Raw genomic sequence first — 21,423 nt, forward strand, 5'->3', positions numbered from 1 at the left:
CCTGCCCCATGCCAACCTATGCATTCTCCCCCCGCCCAAAGAGGAACTTCTATACCCCCCAAAAGGGAAAGGAGGGCTGGCCAGTAAGGAGAAGCCCTCTGCCTAAAGGCTCCTTTAATTTTATAATTATTATAAAATTATAATTATTATAAAATTATAATTAATTTTATAATGAATGATTTTAGAGTGTTGTTTATGCTGTACTTTTGTACTGTTTTATTGTTGTAAGCCGCCCTGAGCCCGGCTTCCGCTGGGGAGGGCAGGATATAAATAAAATTTATTATTATTATTATTATTATCCTTGCCAGTTTCTGGAGTTAAATCCATGCTATGCAGCTGTAGACGGAGCAGCTAATTGCAGGAAGGAAATGATAGAATCACAGAGCTGAAGTTGGAAGGAATCCCCAAGGGCCACACACTCCAACCCCCTGCGAACCTATTGGGTTGCCATTTATAATTTTATTACATATTTTGTGGTTTTATATCTTGATTTTTTTCTGTGAACCGCCCTGAGACTCCTGGTATATAAATTCAATAAATAAAATAAATGCCGGAATCACAGCTAAAGAATCCCAGGCAGTAAGCTGTCCATCCTCTCTTTAAAATCTCATGTTTGTCGTGATATTTTAATGTTGGTTTTAAAACTGCCTTTTAAGTGTTAAAAATGAAGGAGGGAACCTGCCATCTTCGGAGGTGGTCCGTTCCACGTCGAAGGGCTCTCACCCTCAGAAAGTTGTTCCTAATGTTTGATCACAATCCCTCTTGTAATACGAATCTGTTGGCTCTAGTCCTTCCCTTGGGATGTAATACAAAAATTAAGGTCTTATATATATCATAAATGTTCATAAATGTACCAACCAAGCAGGTGCATAGATGTGTGGGCTGCATGTCTGAAGCAGCACAGGAAGACAGTCCTGAAACCATTTTGACTCCCAAGCTGACCAAATGTTTCTCTGCAAGGAGGGAGGAGGTGAAAAAACCTTCCTTGTTACAGGAATTGGGTAATCACCATCTCAAAGGAATGGCCAGACTACCAGGAAAGGCAATCAGATAAGGCATTATCAGATAACCTGGCAGGCAGGAAAAACAACAACATTCAAATTTCTGTTGTTGACCGCCTTTTTTGTGATGTAGGTATGTTGTTTGTGGGGGGTGGTCTTGAGTTACACCCCTTCTGTGATGTAGGTATGATGTATGGAGGGGGTGGTCTTGAGCTCCAGGCAAGGCAATTTAAAATGTCTATATAAGGGCAGGCACACGTGGGTTCCTCCTCCTTTCCTGCGTGTGAGGGGAGCACCCTGTTGCAACAGCTTTGATAAAGATCAGGCTTATTAGCTGCTTTGCTTCTCAATATTCTCTGGTTGGCCTCTGTTCTTTTCTCCTACCAATAGGGAACCCACGTAAGGACTCTATACAGGCTCTTGGATACCCCATAAGGGGAGATTTTGTTTACAATAGGGACAAGCTTGCTCTACCTTCCACGTGACAGCCCTTCAGATATTTGAAGATGACTCTCCTATCAGGGACGAGCTCCCATTCCTCAGTCCCAGTTCCTGCCAACCTAGCAGTTCGAAAGCACACCAGTGCAAGTAGATAAATAGGTACTGCTCCGGCAGGAAGATAAACGGCGTTTCCGTGCGCTACTCTGGTTCGCCAGAAGTGGCTTAGTCATACTGGCCACATGACCCGGAAGCTGTACGCCGGCTCCCTCGGCCAGTAAAGCGAGATGAGCGCCGCAACCCCAGAGTCGGCCACGACTGGACCTAATGGTCAGGGGTCCCTTTACCTTTACCCTCCTATCACCTCTCAGTCTCCTCTTTTCCAGGCTAAAGATACCCAGCTCCCTCTGCTATTCCTCACAAGGCTGTTTCCAGACGCGTCGTCATCTTGGCCGCCCTCCTCTGCACACAAACCAACTTGTCAATATCCTTCTGAAACGGAGGTGCTCAGAACTGGGCACAGGACTCCAGGTGGAGTCCGACCAGATTTCTGCTGATGCAGCCTAGAAAAGCATTAGCCGCTTTTGCCGCCGCATAACAGGAAGGAAACGCTCAAGGAGAGATATTATGCTGGAGAGGACGGCTTTTATTTGCATTCATTTATTAATTTTTGTTTGGTGTTCTGGACACAATTCAGCTCCATTTCCCTTGCCCAGAAAGGGGTGGCGTGTGTGGGATGAGGTGTGCTGGCCCCACAGCGAGGGGAGGGTGGGGAGCTATGAGCAGCTGGCTGGGAATAGTAGCCTTGGCAGAATTTGGGTTGCCAAGCCTATTCTCTGCATGGGATCACCAAGTCTAGAAGCATCACAGAGCCCAGAGGGAGGGAAAGCTGTGCCAGCAGATGCCAGGGTGGCGAATGGGTTGGCGTGTGTCTCCAATCTCCTCCACTTCCTCTGATTTTCTTTCACCTGACCGGACAGACTCCTGGAAGCGAAAGCAGGTGGGGTGCGGGGGCAGCCTTTATTTGCAGCGCCTCTGCCCCTTCAGCAACCTGGCTTTAGAAAGGTCAGATCTTGATGGTTCCCACCCTGGGCGTGTGACCGGGAGAAATATTTTCAGCAATAGATCTGGGGCGGAGGTCAGAAGTGAGTGGTCTTGTCGGCAGTCGTGTAAGGAAGAGGCGTGCCTTGGCCTGAAAAAGAAATAATAATTGTAATGATACCAAGATCCAAGCCGACTTCCTTGGTGTGCAGGACAGAGCTGTTTCCGTAAATGCTTTCGTTAATAATCCTATTCGTTCTTTTTGCAAACTGCTCTGCAGTTTTCCACAATCGAGGGAGGGGGAGTATGTGAATGAAATAAGCACTAAATAATAATACTGAGTGATGTAAGAGCACCCTGGGCTTGAAGAACAGAGCCATAAGGTTGTAAAGTTGGAAGGGCCCCCAAGGAGTCATTGAAGGGGCAGCAATGGCCGCCAACTTAGATGGCTTCCAAATATGTTATGTACTAAGTTGAATAGGATCCAAAATGCAGCAGTCTGATTGGTCCTAGAACAATAGGATCCAAAATGCAGCTGTCTGATTGGTCCTAGAACAGTAGGATTCAGAATGCAGCAGTCTGATTGGTCCTAGAACAATGCAGCAGTATGATTGGTCTGCAGGAGCCACCCAATCCAGCTCCAGGTGGAAGCGAATCCACAACCTGATTGGCCTACAGGAGAATCCCGGAACTAGCCAATCATGTGCAGCCCATTGTGTAAATAATGTATATAAAGCAGACATTCTGGGGGAACTTCCATTCCTCCTCTCCACTATGAGCTGAATAAAGAGCATGAAATCCACTCTCGACTCCGAGTATATTTCAAAAGAGGATTAGGGAAAGGCATGGAGGAGGAAAGGGCTGTCAAAGGCTCCTCGCTTTTAGTTATGTTCTGCCTCCACAGTTGGAGGCAGCGATGCTTCTGAAAACCAGTTGCTGGAAACAGCAGGAGGGGAGAATGTAGCTCTTGAGCTTGTGGGTTTCCCATAACGGGCAGCTGTTTGGTCACTGTGAGAATAGGATGCAGGATTCGATGGGCCACTGGGCTGATCCAGCTATACAGGGCTCTTGTATATGTTCTTGGGTGCAGCTGACTCTGGGGTGGAGATGTTATGTACTGAAGTTCTCACCCTGGGCCAGCAGGGGGATAATGTAGATAGTTATGCAAATGAAGGATCGAAAGTGACGTTCAGTGGTTGGATAGTTTGTATGCAAATAAGGGATTGAAAGTGACGTTCAGTGATTGGATAGTTACAGAAAGTTGTTACTGTTGCTTTGTAGTTGAGCTCTATATGAGCAGGTTGGCTGAACCCTTCAGTTCAGTTCTGTTCTGGCCTCTGAATAAACAAGAGCTGTTTGAAGAATTGCTGTGTCGTCTGATATGTTCACCCACAACTGAACAGGAGCCTTGAGGCAGCTGTTCAAAGTGCTGCTTTTGATCTATAAAGCCTTAAATGGCTCAGGACCGCCTCTTGCCGTATGAATCTACCCTGAAATCATCTTCTGAGGCCCTCCTTCGTGTGTCTCCGCCTTTAGAGGCCCAGAGGGTGGCAACATGAGAACGGGGCCTTCTCTGCAGTGGCTCCCCGTTTGTGGAATGCTCTCCCCAGGGAAGTTCGCCTGGCGCTTTCATTATACACCTTTAGGCGCCAGGCAAAAACGTTCCTTTTCAACCAGGTGTTTGGTTAATCTGATTTACATCCTATGCCCTTTTAAAATGTGTTTTTGGGGGGCTATTGGGTTATTGTTTTATTTTTATTAGCATTTTCTGGTTTTATATCTTGATTTTATTCTGTGAACTGCCCTGAGAGCCCCAGGTATAGGACGGTATATAAATTCTAATAATAATTCTAATAATAATAATAATAATAATTAATAATATACACCAGGGATTCCTCCTGCTCTCAACTCACCTGGATCTGACAAGGCAAGCATGCTGTGTTCCCGCCTACACAGGAGGAAAAGAGAAGCAGATAAGAACAGGACATTTGAGGAGATTTGGGGTGTGAGGTGGGCAACCAGAGAGTTGGAAGAGACCCAAAGGATCATCGAGTCCAACCCACCCGTAAAAGTACCAATTCTGCCAATCAGAGCGATCTCATGGCGATCTCGTAGGTAAATGTCTTCCGAGTTGTCAAGGGCGTTGCATACTAATATCAACGCCTTGCTCCTCTGAAATCCCCTCTCTCCTGTTGCCCTGAGCCCCCCCAGTGCCCGCAGGAGGCAACCGGACCCCCTCACACCCATTGTGCCTGCCCTGCCCAATCCCATACCTGCTCCTCCGCTGTCGATAGATGCAGACGCCTGTCACCACCATCAGGATCAACGCGAGAGGAACGAGGACTCCGATGAGGATGACTGTCAAATTGTTGTCATCTGGATGGGTGTAGGGGGGTGGAAACGGGAGGAAGAAAGAGGGGTGGATTAATCACCATATTTTTCGCTCTATAAGACGCACCTGATCATAAGACGCACCTAGTTTTTGGAGGAGGAAAACAAGAGGGATCTGGCTTCTGGGATAGCCGCGCGAAGCCTCTTCAGGGCAGCGGGATGAAGGCTCCCCCTAACCGGGAGAGGCTGCGCGCGGCTATCCCATAAGTCAGGACAGCAAGTGGGATCGCAATGCCTCTTGCTGTCCTGGCTTATGGGATAGCCGCGCGCAGCCTCTCCCCCCAAGAGCCGCACACACGCCTGCATTCGCACCATCACACACACACACGTTTCCCCTTACTTTTTAGGAGGGGGAAAGTGCGTCTTATAGAACAAAAAATACAGCAATGGCCTGACAGGTACTGTGTGTGTGTGTGTGTGTTTTAGGGCAGGTAACGGCAGCATCTTAAAAAGCAGAGACATCACCTTGCCGACAAAGGTCCGTATAGTTAAAGCCATGGTTTTCCCAGCAGTGATGTATGGAAGTGATAGCTGGACCATAAAGAAGGCTGATCGCTGAAGAATTGATGCTTTTGAATTCTGGTGCTGGAGGAGACTCTGGAGAGTCCCATGGACTGCAAGAAGATCCAACCTCTCCATTCTTAGGGAAATCAGCCCTGAGTGCTCACTGGAAGGACAGATCCTGAAGCTGAGGCTCCAAGACTTTGGCCACCTCATGAGAAGAGAAGACTCCCTGGAAAAGACCCTGATGTTGGGAAAGATGGAGGGCACAAGGAGAAGGGGACGACAGAGGACGAGATGGTGGGACAGTGTTCTTGAAGCTACCAGCATGAGTTTGACTAAATTGCGGGAGGCAGTGGAAGACAGGAGTGCCTGGCATGCTCTGGTCCAGGGGGTCACGAAGAGGCGGACACGACTAGACGACTCAACAAGCGGCAGGGACTTGTTACCTGTCGAGGGGGATGGGGGCTGTACATCGTAGGCAGTCTCGCAGTAGGTTCCGTTGTATCCCTCCGTGCAAACGCAGACGTAGCCAAGGGTGCCGTCTAAGGTGTCCTGACACACTCCCTCGTTCTGGCAATTGTTACGGAGGCAGGCACTCTCTGCAAAGGAATAAACGTGTGTTTTTGGGGAGGGGAGAGACCACCGTCAGTCCACATGGCGGCCCACCGAGAGATGGGGAAAGTGTTCTGTTTCCAGATTCTGTCACTTTCCTACTCTTTCAGGTCTCCCCATTTCCACATCAGCCATCGACTTTGGTTTTAAGGGCGATGGCACCGTTGCAGGCGCCACGCAACACCCGTGCATAAATCAATCTTTCAGGGCGACAGCAGCACCCAGCCTTTGGAACTCCCCACCAATTGACTGATTAGTCAGGCTCCGTCGCTGCACCCTTTTTCGGCGCCTGCTGAAAACGTGGTCATTTGGGCTGGCCAAACTGAGTATGCAGAATGTTGATGTGTGTTTTAATCCATTTGGATTAAATCCGTATAGTGTATTTTATAGTATAGTGTATTTTATAGTACAGTATAGTATATTTCAAAATGGGGTTTCAGAGGTTTTAGAATGTTTTATGTAGTTTTTCAATTTCATTGTTCTGCATGGGACAAGGACAATAAAGATATCTATCTATCTATCTATCATCTATCTATATCTATCATCTATCTATATCTATCATCTATATCTATCTATCTATCTATCTATCTATCTATCATCTATCTATATCTATATCTATCTATCTATCTATCTATCTATCTATGTTTCTATCTATCTATCTATCTATCTATCTATCTATCTATCTATCTATCTATCATCTATCTATCTATCTATCTATCTATCTATCATCTATCTATCATCTATCTATCATCTATCTATCTATCATCTATCTATCTATCTATCTATCTATCTATCTATCTATCTATCTATCTATCTATCATCTAGCTATCTATCTATCTATCATTTATAGCTATCTATCTATCTGGGTTGCGGGCGGTTGTATTGGGTGTCCAACTCTTACAATTTTCTGATAAATATCTGGCAGCCCTTCAGAGGGGAAATCATATCCCCTCTCAGTCTCCTCCAGGCTAAACGTACCCAATGCCCTCAACCATTCCTCGTGAGGCTCAGTTTCCAGGCCCTTCATTATCCTGGTCGCCCTCCTCTGCCCACCTTCCAGTTTGTCAATATCCTCCTTAAATTGTGGTGCCCATAACTGGACACAGGACTCCAGGTGGGGTCTGACCAAGGCAGAATAGAGTGGGACTAAGACCGCCCTTGATCTGGACACTAGACTTCTGTGGATGCAGCCTAGAACAGCATTAGCCTTTTTTGCTGCTGCATCACATTGCTGGCTCAACCCTCTCCTCCCACCTCGTCCCTAACCAAGCCTTTCTCACCTCTGTAGCATCCGCGGGTGAAGTTTACCACGCCGCAGACATCCCCCTTGGCGCAGGCCACAGGCTCACACTCCAGAGTCCCCGTATTGCGGCAGGTGCATCTTTTGGAGCAGTCCTCCGTTAAGAAAGTGTCGTTGATCTGGGGAGAAACCGGGGCGTGGGGAAGAATATCAGTGCCACTCTGGGAAAGCTGCTGCCCACCTTTGTATTGGCACCAGCAAAACCGGAAAGGACCATGGACCAGAAACTGAAAACCTTTGCTCAAATGCATTGTCTTTGGTACTCCGCCAGTGATTTCCTCCCTCCCTCCGCTCGCTGCCTCCTTCCTCCCTCCCTCCCTTTAACTTTCATCAGCTCTCTCCATCTTTCTTCCCTCCATCTTTGCGGCCACACACCACCAACCAGATTTCTCTGCCAAGGTGCCCAGAGAAGCCTGCACACCTCGCCCAGCCGCCGTCCAGAGCGCTGGAGGAGCAGGCAGGAGAGTGGGCAGGCAGGCAGGCTCCTAGCCCCTCTGAGCCAGAGTGGAGAGCTGTGATTTTTGAGGCTCTGCGCCCATCCTAGCCAACCTCTAGGTCATGGGTAGGCAAACGGAGGCCCACGGGCCGGATCCAGCTCAATTGCCTTCTAAATCTGGCCTGCGGATGTTCCGGGAATCGGTGTGTTCTTACATGAGTAGAATGTGTCCTTTTATTTAAAATGCATCTCTGGGTTATTTGTGGGGCATAGGAATTCGTTCATATATATTTTTTCAAAATACAGTGGTACCTCAGGTTACATACACTTCAGGTTACAGACACTTCAGGTTACAGACTCCGCTAACCCAGAAATAGTACCTCGGGTTAAGAACTTTGCTTCAGGATGAGAACAGAAATCGTGCTCCGGCGGCGCGGCGGCAGCAGGAGGCCCCATTAGCTAAAGTGGTGCTTCAGGTTAAGAACAGTTTCAGGTTAAGTAAGGACCTCCGGAACAAATTAAGTACTTAACCTGAGGTACCACTGTATAGTCCGGCCCCCCCACAAGGTCTGAGGGACAGTGGACCGGCCCCCTGCTGGAAAAGTTTGCTGACCCCTGTTCTAGGTACACCCAGGGTTGAGTCTATCCCTTAACCAGATTCACAGCGGCTGATCTGTTGCGCCCTGCTCTCCTCCGGCGGTTTCCAGGATTCAGAACCACGCCACTGACCGGTGGCAGCCTGGACGTTCCTCCCTATTCCTCCCCGCCTACCTGGTAATACTGGTTGTTGTCAGTGCAGCCGCACTGGTTGTAGGGGACGCTGTCCAGCCCGCTGAGGACGTAGCCGGGGTCGCTGGCGCAGCCCTCCACGCAAGGGGCATCGCACTCCGATTGGGCGGCCATGTTGGCACAGCTGTTGGGACAGGCGGTCATGCAAGATTTGTAGGTGGTGTGAGGCGGGCACGAGATCTCTGCGGGAGACAAGATGGGTGGTAGAAGGTTTAAAAGAAGAAGAAGAGCCTCTGTTGGAATCAAATGACAATAAAGGGGATTACCTCTCTCGCCCTGACCTAGCCAATGTGATCCACGCGACGGTCACCTCCAGACTTGATTATTGTAACTTGCTCTACGTGGGGCTGCCCTTGAGACTGACCCAGAAACTCCAGCGGGTGCAGAATGCCACGGCGAGACTCCTTATGGGGTCCTCACATTCACCCGGTGCTATACCAGCTGCACTGGCTCCCGGTGGAGTACAGGATCAGGTTTAAGGTGCTGGTTTTAACCTTTAAAGCCCTATACGCCTAGGACCCTCGTACCTACGGGACCGCCTCTCCTGGTATGTCCCATGGAGGACCTTACGGTCTTCAAACAAAAACATATTGGAGATCCCGGGCCACAGGGAGTTTAGGCTGGCCTCAACCAGAGCCAGGGCTTTTCAGTCATGGCCTCAATCTGGTGGAAGGCTCTGTCCCAAGAGACGAGGGCCCTGCGGGACTTGACATCTTTCCGCAGGGCCTGCAAGACAGAGCTGTTCCACCAGGACTTTGGCCAAGGCACAGCCTGACCCCCTCCTTTGGTAATCCTCACAGAACTCTAGCCCAATGGTTGCCATCAATTTGAATTGAATTAATTTTAATGAAATGATTTTAGAATGTTGTATTATTTTATTGTTGTTAGCCGCCCTGAGCCCGGCTTTGGCTGGGGTGGGCGGGATATAAATAAAATTTATTATTATTATTCCAGATAAACCTGAGGACGAACTTTCTGGCGATAAGAGCAGGGGAACGGACTCAGTTGGAGAGGATCTCCTTCCTTGTCATTTGAACCCACTGGTCTGGGCCCTACCCTCTGGGGTGTGGGCCCTGGATGTGGCCCCATGCTCTGGACACGGGGCCCTCGGCCGAGGGGTAAGGGGTTGTGAAGGAGGAGAAATGGAGGACAGCTCAGGCCCTAAGGGAGGCTGTCGTACATCCCTCTCACGAGGAAAGGAAGTAATAATATTTTTTTATTATTATTTATACCCCGCCCATCTGGCTGGCCTTCCCCAGCCTCTCTGGGCAGCTTTCAACAAAATATTAAAATACAGTAATGCACCAAAGATTAAAAGCTCCCCTAAACAGGGCTGCCTTCAGATGTCTTCTAAAAGTCTGGTAGTTGGTTTTTTCTTTGACATATGTTGGGAGGGCGGGTGCCACCACCGAGAAGGCCCTCTGCCTGGTTCCCTGTAACTTGGCTTCTTGGAGTGAGGGAACCACCAGAAGGCCCTTGGAGCTGGACCTCAGTGTCCTGGTAGACCCTTTAAAAAGCTGAGATGCTTCTTGCGCCTTGTCTGCCCCCCAACATCAGGGGATCCGGTTCTCCTTCCAGTGCTGGGGATCCAAGCTGGGATCTTTTGTGAAACTGGCCAGCCTTGCAGATTCTTGGGGAGTAAACTTGAACGACGAGGGTTGTGGATAGGCTAGGACTGGTTCCATTTTAGAGCCACAGGGCTCAGCTTTATTTATTTTATTTTATTTTTTAAAAATCCCATGTTTTATTGTCCATAATTACATCTGTACAACAAAAACGTGTCTTCGTTGTTATCTATAAACCAGATTCATCCAAAAAAACCAAACGAAATATTACGGGTTGGTTCCGTTTTAGAGCTTTCCCCCTACCTTTTATTCCTAGTAAAGTTCCTTCATTTGACTACTGAAGTGTTGCTTGCCAGCCAACCTCAGGGTTTTGGAATCCCCACCTGCCCAGGCGCTTGGCATTCAGGCTACCAGGAGTTTAAGATTGGCGTTTCAAGCGACCAGAGCGCTCTTCTGAAGTCTGGGAGAGACTCAGGGAGAGTGTGGAGTGCTAGGCTGCAGGCTGGACTGGGGGTGCTACGGAAATGGCCTTTTAAAAAGTCCCCTCCTATTGGGGGGTGCAGAAGGGTGGTGGCAGCAGCTACGACAGAGCAAGACCAGCTAGCAGCATGGCATGGCTGTTGTGTTGCAGCTGGGCAAGGAAGGGCGTGAGATAGGTTTTTTTTTGGATGGGGGATTCTCTTACCGCAGCCCGTCTTCTGCCTCCAAGCTCCCAGCGTGACCCCCTCCTCCTGGCATAGCTTGGCATAGGCATCGTAATCTTGGCATAAGAGCTCAGTGTCGCCCATGAGAGCGCAGAGGTCGTACACGCAGTTCCTGGGGTGTGGAGAGAGAAGGAAGGAGATGGGCTCTCTTGCGCACAAATGCACGCCTGCGTCAGCTTGCACACGGACGCGCTCCCTTCCCAGCCGCCCGCCCATGTCTCCGTTCTGGGCACACTCACTCTTGGAAAGGGCTGGGCGACAGGACGGCATGGCAGGCTGAGAACGGCCCCTGGGGGTCAGAGAGGGCCCCACAGACGCCCGTCCCGTTGACAGATATCAGCTGCTCTGGGCTGCAGGCGATATCAAAGCCGGACTCGACTTCGTCTGATGGTTCCTCACGCCTTTGTGGGGGGAAGAAGAAGAAAAGGAGGTTTTCCCCTCTGTATGTTTGGTTGGATGTCTCCCTGCTGTGTACAAGGTCTGCGCTGAGAAAGACAAATCCTCCCTGTTCCTTTCTCCTCAGAACATAAGAAGAGCTGCAGGATCAGGCCAAAGGGGCCCCTTTTAGTGCATCTAAACTCCCATATGACCCAACATCCTGTTCTCAAAATGATCTCAAATTATTATTATTATTAATAATAATAATTTTATTTATACCCCGCCCTCCCCGGCCAAAGCCAGGCTCAGGGCGGCTAACACCAATAAAAGCACAGTAAAAACATAATAAGGGGAAAAGAGGGGGGGAGAGAAAACAAATGTAAAATACAGGTTAAAATGCAATTTAAAATGCAGCCTCATTTTAAAAGTAGCCCATAGATCAAGACCATAAGGGGAGGGAAACATAAGGGTCAGAGTGAGTCCAAACCAAAGGCCAGGCGGAACAGCTCCGTCTTGCAGGACCTGCAGAAAGATGTCAAGTCCCACAGGGCCCTGGTCTCTTGGGACAGAGCGTTCCACCAAGTCGGGGCCAGTACTGAAAAGGCCCTGGCCCTAGTTGAGACCAATCTAACCACCTTGCGACCTGGGACCTCCAAGGTGTTGTCATTTGTGGACCTTAAGGTCCTCCGTGAGGCATAACAGGAGAGGCGGTCCCGTAGGTACGAGGGTCCTAGGCCCCATAGGGCTACTGTTTTCGCTCTGTTTTGCTCAGCGTAGTGTTATCAGATGGGACGCGGGTGGCGCTGTGGTCTAAACCACAGAGCCTAGGACTTGCCGATCAGAAGGTTGGCGGTTCGAATCCCCGCGACGGGGTGAGCTCCTGTTGTTCGGTCCCTGCTCCTGCCAACCTAGCAGTTCAAAAGCACGTCAAAGTGCAAGTAGATAAAGAGGTACTGCTCTGGCGGGAAGGTAAACGGCATTTCCGTGTGCTGCTCTGGTTCACCAGAAGCAGCTTAGTCCTGCTGGCCACATGACCCGGAAGCTGTACGCCGGCTCCCTCGGCCAGTAAAGTGAGATGAGCACCGCAACCCCAGAGTCGGCCACGACTGGACCTAACGGTCAGGGGTCCCTTTACATTTTAGTGTTATCAGAGTCCTGGTCCCTGTCTGCTAACAGCAAGGTCTGGTTCTCTAGGGAGTTTGAGACCCAGCTCTCTGCTTCTTGTTTGGAGATTAACTGCTGAATGAGGGAGAAGCCATGCATGAGGGACAAGAGGTGCCAGGGGGCTGACCTGATGCGAGGATGGCTGCCAGCCTCCCTTTCTCGGCTGGGGACCATGACCTCCCAGCTGTTCCCAAAGGTGTTGAGGCTCCGGGTCCACGTTCTGTCGGGTTTCATGTACTCGTTGTTCCGCTGGCCGTCGTAATTCCCGCAGAGCCCTCCCACATAGGTCCGATAGGTGCTGGGGAGAACGATCTCTGGGTGGGGTGGAGAGAAAGAGGGGTGAACGTAGTGCCCACATGAGGGGAGCCCTAGACCAGTTGGGGTGGGGACAATCTTTGGGCCTTCCGCATATTCAGATTTTGCACCGTATTTTTCGCTCTATAAGACGCACCAGACCACAAGACGCACCTAGTTTTTGGAGGAGGAAAACAAGAAAAAAATATATTCTGAATCTCAGAAGCCAGAACAGCAAGAGGGATCGCTGTGCAGTGAAAGCAGCGATCCCTCTTGTGGTTCTGGCTTCTGGGATAGCTGCGCAGCCTGCATTCGCTCCATAAGACGCACACACATTTCCCCTTACTTTATAGGAGGGGAAAAGTGAGTCTTATAGAGCAAAAAATACGGTATTTTTTTTCTTTATCAGATTTTACAAGAAAAGAAAAAGAAAGAGAACCAAAGAACAGCACGTAACACTATAAACACATTTATATACCGTATTTTTTGCTCTATAAGACTCCCTTTTTCCCTCCCAAAAAGTAAGGGGAAATGTGTGTGCGTCTTATGGAGCGAATGCAGGCTGCGCAGCTATCCCAGAAGCCAGAACAGCAAGAGGGATTGCTGCTTTCACTGCACAGCGATCCTTCTTGCTGTTCTGGCTTCTGAAATTCAGAATATTTTTTTCCTTGTTTTCCTCTTCCAAAAACTAGATGTGTCTTGTGGTCTGATGCGTCTTATAGAGCGAAAAATACAGTACATGTTTTCCAAAATGCAAACTAAAAAAAGAAAAGAGGAAGAAAAATACTTTTCATAACCAATATTACCAAAGTCATGCTTCAATCATTACAATATCCCAGTTAAAATATTATAAAAGACTTCCACCACATTCACTGCACATCTCTTAGTTATCTTGCTCGCCTTTACATCTGTCCTTCAATCGTTTCCCTTTCTTAGGTTCTTTCATACACATATTCAGATTCTGAAAGCCTTTTCTGTACCCAACACCTCTTCTACAACTTCAATGTGCAGCCATTTATGGGCAGCCATACCTTGGAAGTCGGATGGAATCTGTTCCGGAAGTCCGTTCGACTTCCAAAACGTACAAAAACCAAATTGTGGGTTCTGATGGGCTGCAGGAAGTTCCTGCAGCCAATCAAATGCCACGGAAGCCCGGTCGGACGTTCGGGTTCCAAAGGAACGTTCGCAAACCAGGTTTCCAGTGTTTGGGAGCCAAAACGTCCAAGTTCCAGGGCGTTCGGGATCCAAGGTACGGCTGTATTCATTTGATTCCTGCATTGCAGGGGGTTAGACTAGATGGCCCTTGGGGGTCCCTTCCAACTCTAGAATTCTATGGTTTTTAACTATTTTAACGAAATAGTTTGCCAGTTGAACAGTTTTGCCTGAGCTGGGTGAATCAGCACCCCTGCCCTTAAACCCACTCTGAGATGCTGCCTGCCACTATAATGAATTGAAAAAAATGTTGAAATATACATTTATAAAGAAACCAGAGGCCATTCTTCTTGGAATAACAGGTTTGGAATTGCCCAAGAAAGATGTTAAATTATTTTTGTATGCCACAACTGCTGCTCGTATTTTGTTAGATAAAATAGGGGAAAGCCCAAGAATTACCAACGATAGAAGAATGGGAGATGAAGATGATGGATTTTTCGGAGCTAGCCGACCTGACCGGAAGAGTCCGCGACCAGAAGGAGGAGGAGTACCATGAAGAGTGGATTAAATTTAAGGATTATTTAGTTAAATTAACTGAAAATAGCTTGCAGATACTTAATTGGCTTAGGACTTTATTTATATTAAGTGATGAATTAATATGTTCAATTTCATAATGTGAAGATTTAAGGATGTTAATGTTTAAGTTAAATTTTATAAGAACTGTGATTTGGAAAACCAAATGCAATGAAATTCAACCAAGGGGATGCGAGGAAGTCACTTAACAATGTTAATAAGTGTCATTTTTAATAAGGCTATGATTTATGTTTGTTTCTCTTATGTGTTTGTTTATAATAGTGTGAAAACCAATAAAAAAAAGTGGAAAGAAAAGAGATGCTGCCTGCCAGTGTCGGCGCGAGGCTAAGTTTTTTGGCTTCTGGCCCGGCCTGATCCTGATGTTCCTGAGCGAGCCCCATTACCTTACAGGAGGGAGGATGCAGCCCCTTCTCCCCTTGTGCTCATTTATCCTCACCCCCAAAATCTTGGCCGTCGAAGTAAACGGAGAGCCCAAAATCCGTTTCCACGCAGATGGTGCGGCCTCTCTGGGTGATCTGGAGCCCGTCCCGGGGCGAGTACGGAGTGGTGACCATCACGCCATTTACCTGGAAAGGGCAATCGAAAAGGCGAAAGATTTATACGATCTGAGGAGAAGCCAGAGTATGTTGAAAAGCGGGATAGATATAAGATATACCGTATTTTTTGCTCTGTAAGACTCGCTTTTCCCCTCCTAAAAAGCAAGGGGAAATGTGTGTGGCGTCTTATGGGGCGAATGCAGGCTGCGCAGCTATCCCAGAAGCCAGAACAGCAAGAGGGATTGCTGCTTTCACTGCGCAGCGACCCCTCTTGCTGTTCTGGCTTCTGGGATTCAGAATATTTTTTTTCTTGTTTTCCTCCTCCAAAAACTCCAAAAAGTCTTGTGGTCTGGTGCGTCTTATAGAGCGAAAAATACAGGTATGTTGGAAAATATAGTAAAGGTTCGCTATCTATGCTAGCATTCGATTGACTGAGAGACTGAGTTGAGAAATAATACCAAGGGTACATATTGATATAGGAATGTACTAGACAAAATATAAAGAAATATACAATAATAAGAGTACGTTCATTTGTAAAAAGGGAATATACAACGGGATAGAGAGGAAGTCCAATGTGTTGGTATATATATATGATTTTGGAATAATTTTTTGTCCTTGTTTCTTTTCTTTAGGTACATAAACTTTGTATACATGCTGAAAATTATAATAAGCCTTGTGATGTAATATAATGTTTACCAATGTAACATAAGAATGTTAATAAAAAAATAAAACTCCACAAAAACGAACGGGCAATCAACAAGGATCAAGAGGATGGACCGAAGAAAAACCTTGCAGCGTTTGAGACTGCTTCGTTTAGAGAAAAGGCAGCCAAGAGGCCACATGATAGAAGTTCATAAAAATGGTCCGCACAGAAACCAGAGAAAGGTGTTTTCCCCCCTCCCTCTCTCATAACACGAGAACATGGGTAGGCAAACTCAGGCCTGGGGGCCGGATCCGGCCCAATCGCCTTCTAAATCCGGCCTGCAAACAGTCTGGGAATCTGTGTTTTTACATGAGTAGAATGTGCCCTTTTATTTAAAATGCATCCCTGGGTTATTTGTGGGGCATAGGAATTTGTTCATTATTACTTTTCAAAATATAGTCCGGCCCCCCACAAGGTCTGAGGGACAGTGGACCGGCCCCCTGCTGAAAAAGTTTGCTGACCCCTGCACTATAACTTGTGGGCATCCCATTAAGCCACATGTTGGACGATTTAGGACAGATAGTTAAACTACGGAACTCCCTGCCACCAACATAAAGGTAAAGGTAAAGGGACCCCTGACCGTTAGGTCCAGTTGTGGCCGACTCTGGGGTTGCGGCGCTCATCTCGCTTTATTGGCTGAGGGAGCCGGTGTACAGCTTCTGGGTCATGTGGCCAGCATGACTAAGCTGCTTCTGGTGAACCAGAGCAGCGCATGGAAACGCCGTTTACTTCCCAATGGAGTGGTACCTATTTATCTACTTGCACTTTGAGGTGCTTTTGAACTGCTAGGTTGGCAGGAGCAGGGACCGAGCAATGGGAGCTCACCCCGTCGCGGGGATTCAAACCGCCGACCTTCCAATCGGCAAACCCTAGGCTCTGTGGTTTAACCCACAGCGCCACCCACGTCCCATTGCACCAACATAGGCTTCAAAAGAGGACTGGGCAAATCCATGGAGGAGGCGAGGGCTATCAGTGGCTCCTAGCCAGTATCCTGTCCCCACAGTGGCTCTTCTCCTCCACAAATCTGTCTGATCCTCTTTTAAAGCCATCTAAGTTAGTGGCTCCAGTGGCAGGGAGTTCCACAGTTAAACGCTGCACTGCGGAAAGATGGACTTCCTTTTATGTGTACGGAATATTCCAACGTTCGGCTTCACGAATCCTCATACGGCATCCGTGTTTAAGAGCAGGAGGAGGAGGAAACGAGGGTCCTCGTTTGCTCAGGGGGCAAGTGATCTGCAGGAGGGGACCCCCCCCCAAAAAAGCCTCGCAGGGTTTTCCACGTCTCTCACCGCCATCTTCCTCCCCTGCAACAACTGGATGCTGTAGCCGTACACCTCGACGTAGACCTCGCGCAGGAAGGAGAAGCTTTGGAAAGGGAAGCGGCGGCGGTTCCTGCCCGCCACGGAGAGGGGTTCGAGAGACTCCGGAAGGTCAGCCAGGGTCCTGGTCAAGGTGTAAGTGGAGCGCCCCTGGAAGTGGTGGACGAAGTTGTCGAAAGTGTTGTAGTGGGGGTCTCCGGAAATCACACACTGGTGGAATCCTGGGAAGAAGGAGAGCCAAGTTAGGAAACTAAAAAGTTGTGGGTGAGCATTCTGCACATGCTCAGAGGAAACGTCCTTACTGTGTCTCGAGGCCAAGCCTTTGCATTGCTATTTTTCAAATAATAATAATAATAATAATAATTTATTATTATTTATACCCCGCCCATCTGGCTGGGTTTCCCCAGCCACTTTGGGTGGCTTCCAACACAATTTTAAAATACAGTAATGCCTCAAACATTAAAAGCCTCCCTAAACAGGGCTGCCTCCAGATGTCTCCTAAAAGTCTGGTAGTTGTTTTTCTCTTTGACATCTGGTGGGAGGGCGTTCCACAGGGCGGGTGCCACCACCGAGAAGGCCCTCTGCCTGGTTCCCTGTAACTTGGCTTCTCTCAGGGAGGGAACCGCCAGAAGGCCCTCGGAGCTGGACCTCAGTGTCCGGGATGGACGATGGGAGTGGAGACGCTCCTTCAAAATGATAATTGGGGTGGTGGAATGCAAAAATGAATTTAATATGACCAACTGATATCCCTAAACATAAACATATTTTATTATATATGAATGAGCCCTAAACTGGTACCATCCAGGTATCTTGGACTGACATTCCCATCAGCCCCACCTGTACTTTTTCTCAAAAACCTGAAGCCCATATCACTGACAACCTTTCTGGGTGAATATCGGCAGGATTTTCGATTCCTGACAAATACAGTTTTCTCCCTCCGTAATAAGGCCATGACGTTCTCGGAAGCAGCCGTTCCTTCCGGAATCACAGCCCATTTTGACAAGGCCCCCATTGCAGGGGAGATTTCCCCACCATCTCTGCCAACCTCTGGGCACCTGTGGATTCTCCCTGTTCTTGGCAACACAGCATCTTTCTCAGCACCACCACCAGTGCCGAGTTAGGCTTTAGGTCTGCACAATTAACACACAATAAACGCCCTAACGCAGCATCGCCACCGAAAAGAGAAACACGGATGTTGTACTGCTTGGAAAGTGATGGGGAGAACTACTTGAAATGTGTGGGGTGAATGAATGATCAGCGGGTGCAGAATGCCGTGGCGAGACTCCTCACGGGGTCTTTGCCGCAGGATCACATTCATCCAGTGTTTTTCCAGCTGCACTGGCTCCCAGTGGAGTACAGGGTCAGGTTTAAGGTGCTGGTTTTGACCTTTAAAACCCTATGTGGCCTAGGACCCTCGTACCTACGGGACCGCCTCTCCTGGTATGCCCCACGGAGGAGCTTAAGGAGGAGATAAGGAATGCTAGCGATAAAGGAGGCTGCCTGGGAGGGGGGAGGTAAAAGCCCATGGATCCTCAGGATTTTTACATTGGGTCACCCCAAATTCACCATCCGATCACATGTCTGTGGCCACAGCATGAACCACAAAAATCATACATCCACTGTTTTGTTCAGAATATTTTTTTCCTTGTTTTCCTCCTCTAATTCGTGTGTCTTATGGTCAGGTGCGTCTTATGGAGCGAAAAATACGGTCGTCTCCAAGGGCAGCCCCAGAGTAGAGTGCGTTGCGGTAGTCCAGCCTAGGCAGCTGGAGAACTACTTCCTTTCCCAATGGCTGGACCGACTGACCCTGGACTGACTGCTCTCCCAGTTCCCCTCCTCTCCGCCATCTCAGCCCCCCCCCCCCCGCTGCCCCCGGTTCCCACTCACTGGTTGGGCGGCAGTAGTGAAGCCCCGCGGTGCTGAGGGCGCACACGGACCCATCCAGGCACCGGAAGGACTGGCAGGTGATCTTCCCGTTCCCGACGCAGGTGCAGCGTTCGAGGCAATTGGCCGTCACCCAGGTTTCTCCGGGCTGCAAAGGCAGAGGGGAGGCAGTTAGGGGGCTGTGTCATGACCCGTCCCAAACTCTGCAAGGCAGGTGTTATGTAATGAGTTGAATAGTATCCAAAATGCAGCAGTCTGATTGGTCCCAGAACAATAGGATTCAGAATGCAGCAGTCTGATTGGTCCTAGAACTATAGGATTCAGAATGAAGCAGTCTGATTGGCCCTAGAGCAATAGGATCCTAAATGCAGCAGTCTGATTGGCCCTAGAACAATACGATTCAGAATGCAGCAGTCTGATTGGTCCTAGAACAATACGATTCAGAATGCAGCAGTCTGATTGGTCCTAGAACAATAGGGTCCAGAATGCAGCAGTCTGATTAGTCCACAGGAGCCACCCAATCCAGCTCCAGGTGGAAGTGAATCCGCAACCTGATTGGCCTACAGGAGAATCCCGGAACTAGCCAATCATGTGCGGCCCATTGTGTAAATAATGTATATAAAGCAGACATTCTGGGGGAACTTCTATTCCTCCTCACCACTATGAGCTGAATAAAGAGCATGAAATCCACTCTTGACTCCAAGTATATTTCAGTAGGTCATGTTTCTCCCATCGCCCAACAGAGGCTTGACCTCAAAACATCACGTTTAATAAATGATCCGCAGAAGCTATTGTGAGAGTGGCAGCTTCTTCGTTATCTGGACTTCTTCGTTATCTGGACCAGTGGCGTAGCGTGGGTTTTCAGCACCCGGGGCAAGGCAAGTAATTTGCGCCCCCTAACCCATGGATTTTAGCACTCGAATGCAAGCGCGCCCCCCCCCCAGATGTTGCGGCCGGGCCCCCCTGCACCCCCCCACGCTACGCCACTGGGGCTGGGGGCGAGCGAAGGAGCCAAGGATCCCCCCCCCCAAAGGCTCAGCAGGAATTTATTAATTTTATTATTTGCAGAGCCCCCGCGGGCCGAGGCAGCCGAAGCCCCCTCCCCTCGGGCGCCTCCCCGCCCCCTCCTCTCCTTGGGCTGTAGGTGGAGCTCCAGATCCGGGCTTGGCGAGCGCCTCTCCTCCTCCCGGCCGGGTCCGGGGGCTTCCAGCCGCGCTCCGTCCTCGCCGCCCCCCCCCCCCCGCGGCTGAGACTTGCGCTGAGAGCCGGAGCCAGCGGCGCCCCCTTCCGCCCGGAGACCCTCGCCCGCCCGCCGGCTTCCTCTCGGAGGGTTTTGGGGAGCGTAGGGCGCGCCGAGGCCCCTCGGAGCTCTCCTCCCTCCCAGTCGGCAGAAGCAGCCGCCGCCTGTGGCTGGCCCGAGGGGATGGCGGCGTCGGCGGGGTGCGGAGGCTGCCCGTGCCCGGCCAGGCGTTGGTGGCGGCGTTGGCGCTGCTGCAGCGGCTGCTCCTCCTGCGAGCAGTGAGTGGAGCGCAGCCGCAGTGGCGGCGGCGGGGGGCGCGCGCGCGCTAGGGCGCAAGGCTGGCGGTGGCGGTGGGGAGCCCGGCGGAGGAAGGAACTTGTCCCTTCCCTCTGGACTCGCGCCCCCCCAGATGTTGCGCCCGGTGCGGCTGGCACCCCTGGCACCCCCCACGCTACGCCACTGATCTGGACTTCTTCGTCCGGCTTCTCTTAGGAGCATCAGCCCGACGGCAACCAAGCCACATGTTCCGCACTACTATTCCCATCAGCCCCAGACTCTAAATCTTAGGGTCCTGTGTACGAGTCTCACGCTGGGCAAAAGATTCCTGCGTTGCAACTCTTACAGTTCTTTGACTGCCAGCCTGCTGCTGCGATCGTGCTGGGAGTCCCCTTCCACTTACGTTGTAGTACTCGTTCTGGGTGCTCAGGCACCCGCAGTCCCGCATCAAGACACAGCTGTCGTCGCTCAGCACGTAGCCCCTGTCGCAGGCGCACCCCTCCACGCAGGTCGTGGGGCGCTGGCAGCTGGCTGGGGCGTAGAGGTTGGAGCAGGTGGCCGGGCAGGGAGAGGAGCACTCGGTGTAGTGGCTGTGAGCCGGGCAGGGCAGGGCTGCAGGGGGAAGAAGGGGGAGGCGGGGAAGAGGAGACAGCGGAGGTTAGGAATAGAGGTATTTTCTACCTACAGCAGCAAAGGAAGAACATATAGCATGGCTCTTTTAGGTGCTAATAGGTTGCTTTCCCCCCGCAATCAGCTGGGAGCATAAAAAAGCAGCGGTTTGCTATGGCACCTGCTCCTTACGTTGAGAGCACTCTTATACTGCAGCTTTCCTCCCAGAGAACCCTGGGAACTGTAGTTTGTTCAGGGCGCTGAGCTCACTGAGCTACAATTCCCAGCACCCTCAACAAAAAAAGCGTTTATACATTTATTGATTGAATGTATACCCCTCCCTCCAAAAAAAACACACCCTGGAAACTATATTTTTTCAGAGGCGCTGAGCTCACTGAGCTACAATTCCCCACACCCTCAACAAAAAAAGTTTTATTGATTTATTGATTGCATGTATACCCCTCCCTTCAAAGAAACCCCCCTGCGAACTATA

At 49.7% G+C, this 21,423-nt stretch overlaps 1 protein-coding gene across 1 annotated transcript in view; it reads right to left on the reverse strand.

Moving 5' to 3' along the window:
- Positions 1-2,064: 2,064 nt before the first annotated feature.
- ZAN (zonadhesin) overlaps positions 2,065-21,423 on the reverse strand; it is a 68,592-nt gene continuing 49,233 nt past the window's right edge. The window contains exons 25-37 of the mRNA XM_077916778.1: positions 20,725-20,933; positions 18,809-18,953; positions 16,892-17,142; positions 14,800-14,929; positions 12,451-12,637; positions 11,021-11,182; positions 10,763-10,893; positions 8,495-8,694; positions 7,268-7,406; positions 5,822-5,974; positions 4,754-4,856; positions 4,394-4,428; positions 2,065-2,631 (exon numbers count right to left, since the gene is read on the reverse strand). Coding sequence (XP_077772904.1) covers positions 2,579-2,631; positions 4,394-4,428; positions 4,754-4,856; positions 5,822-5,974; positions 7,268-7,406; positions 8,495-8,694; positions 10,763-10,893; positions 11,021-11,182; positions 12,451-12,637; positions 14,800-14,929; positions 16,892-17,142; positions 18,809-18,953; positions 20,725-20,933 — 1,898 coding nt within the window. The 3' untranslated portion in view covers positions 2,065-2,578. The remainder of the gene's footprint in view (positions 2,632-4,393; positions 4,429-4,753; positions 4,857-5,821; positions 5,975-7,267; positions 7,407-8,494; positions 8,695-10,762; positions 10,894-11,020; positions 11,183-12,450; positions 12,638-14,799; positions 14,930-16,891; positions 17,143-18,808; positions 18,954-20,724; positions 20,934-21,423) is intronic.

Source organism: Podarcis muralis, chromosome 13 (genome assembly GCF_964188315.1).
Source record: "Podarcis muralis chromosome 13, rPodMur119.hap1.1, whole genome shotgun sequence".
Lineage (NCBI taxonomy): Eukaryota > Metazoa > Chordata > Lepidosauria > Squamata > Lacertidae > Podarcis > Podarcis muralis.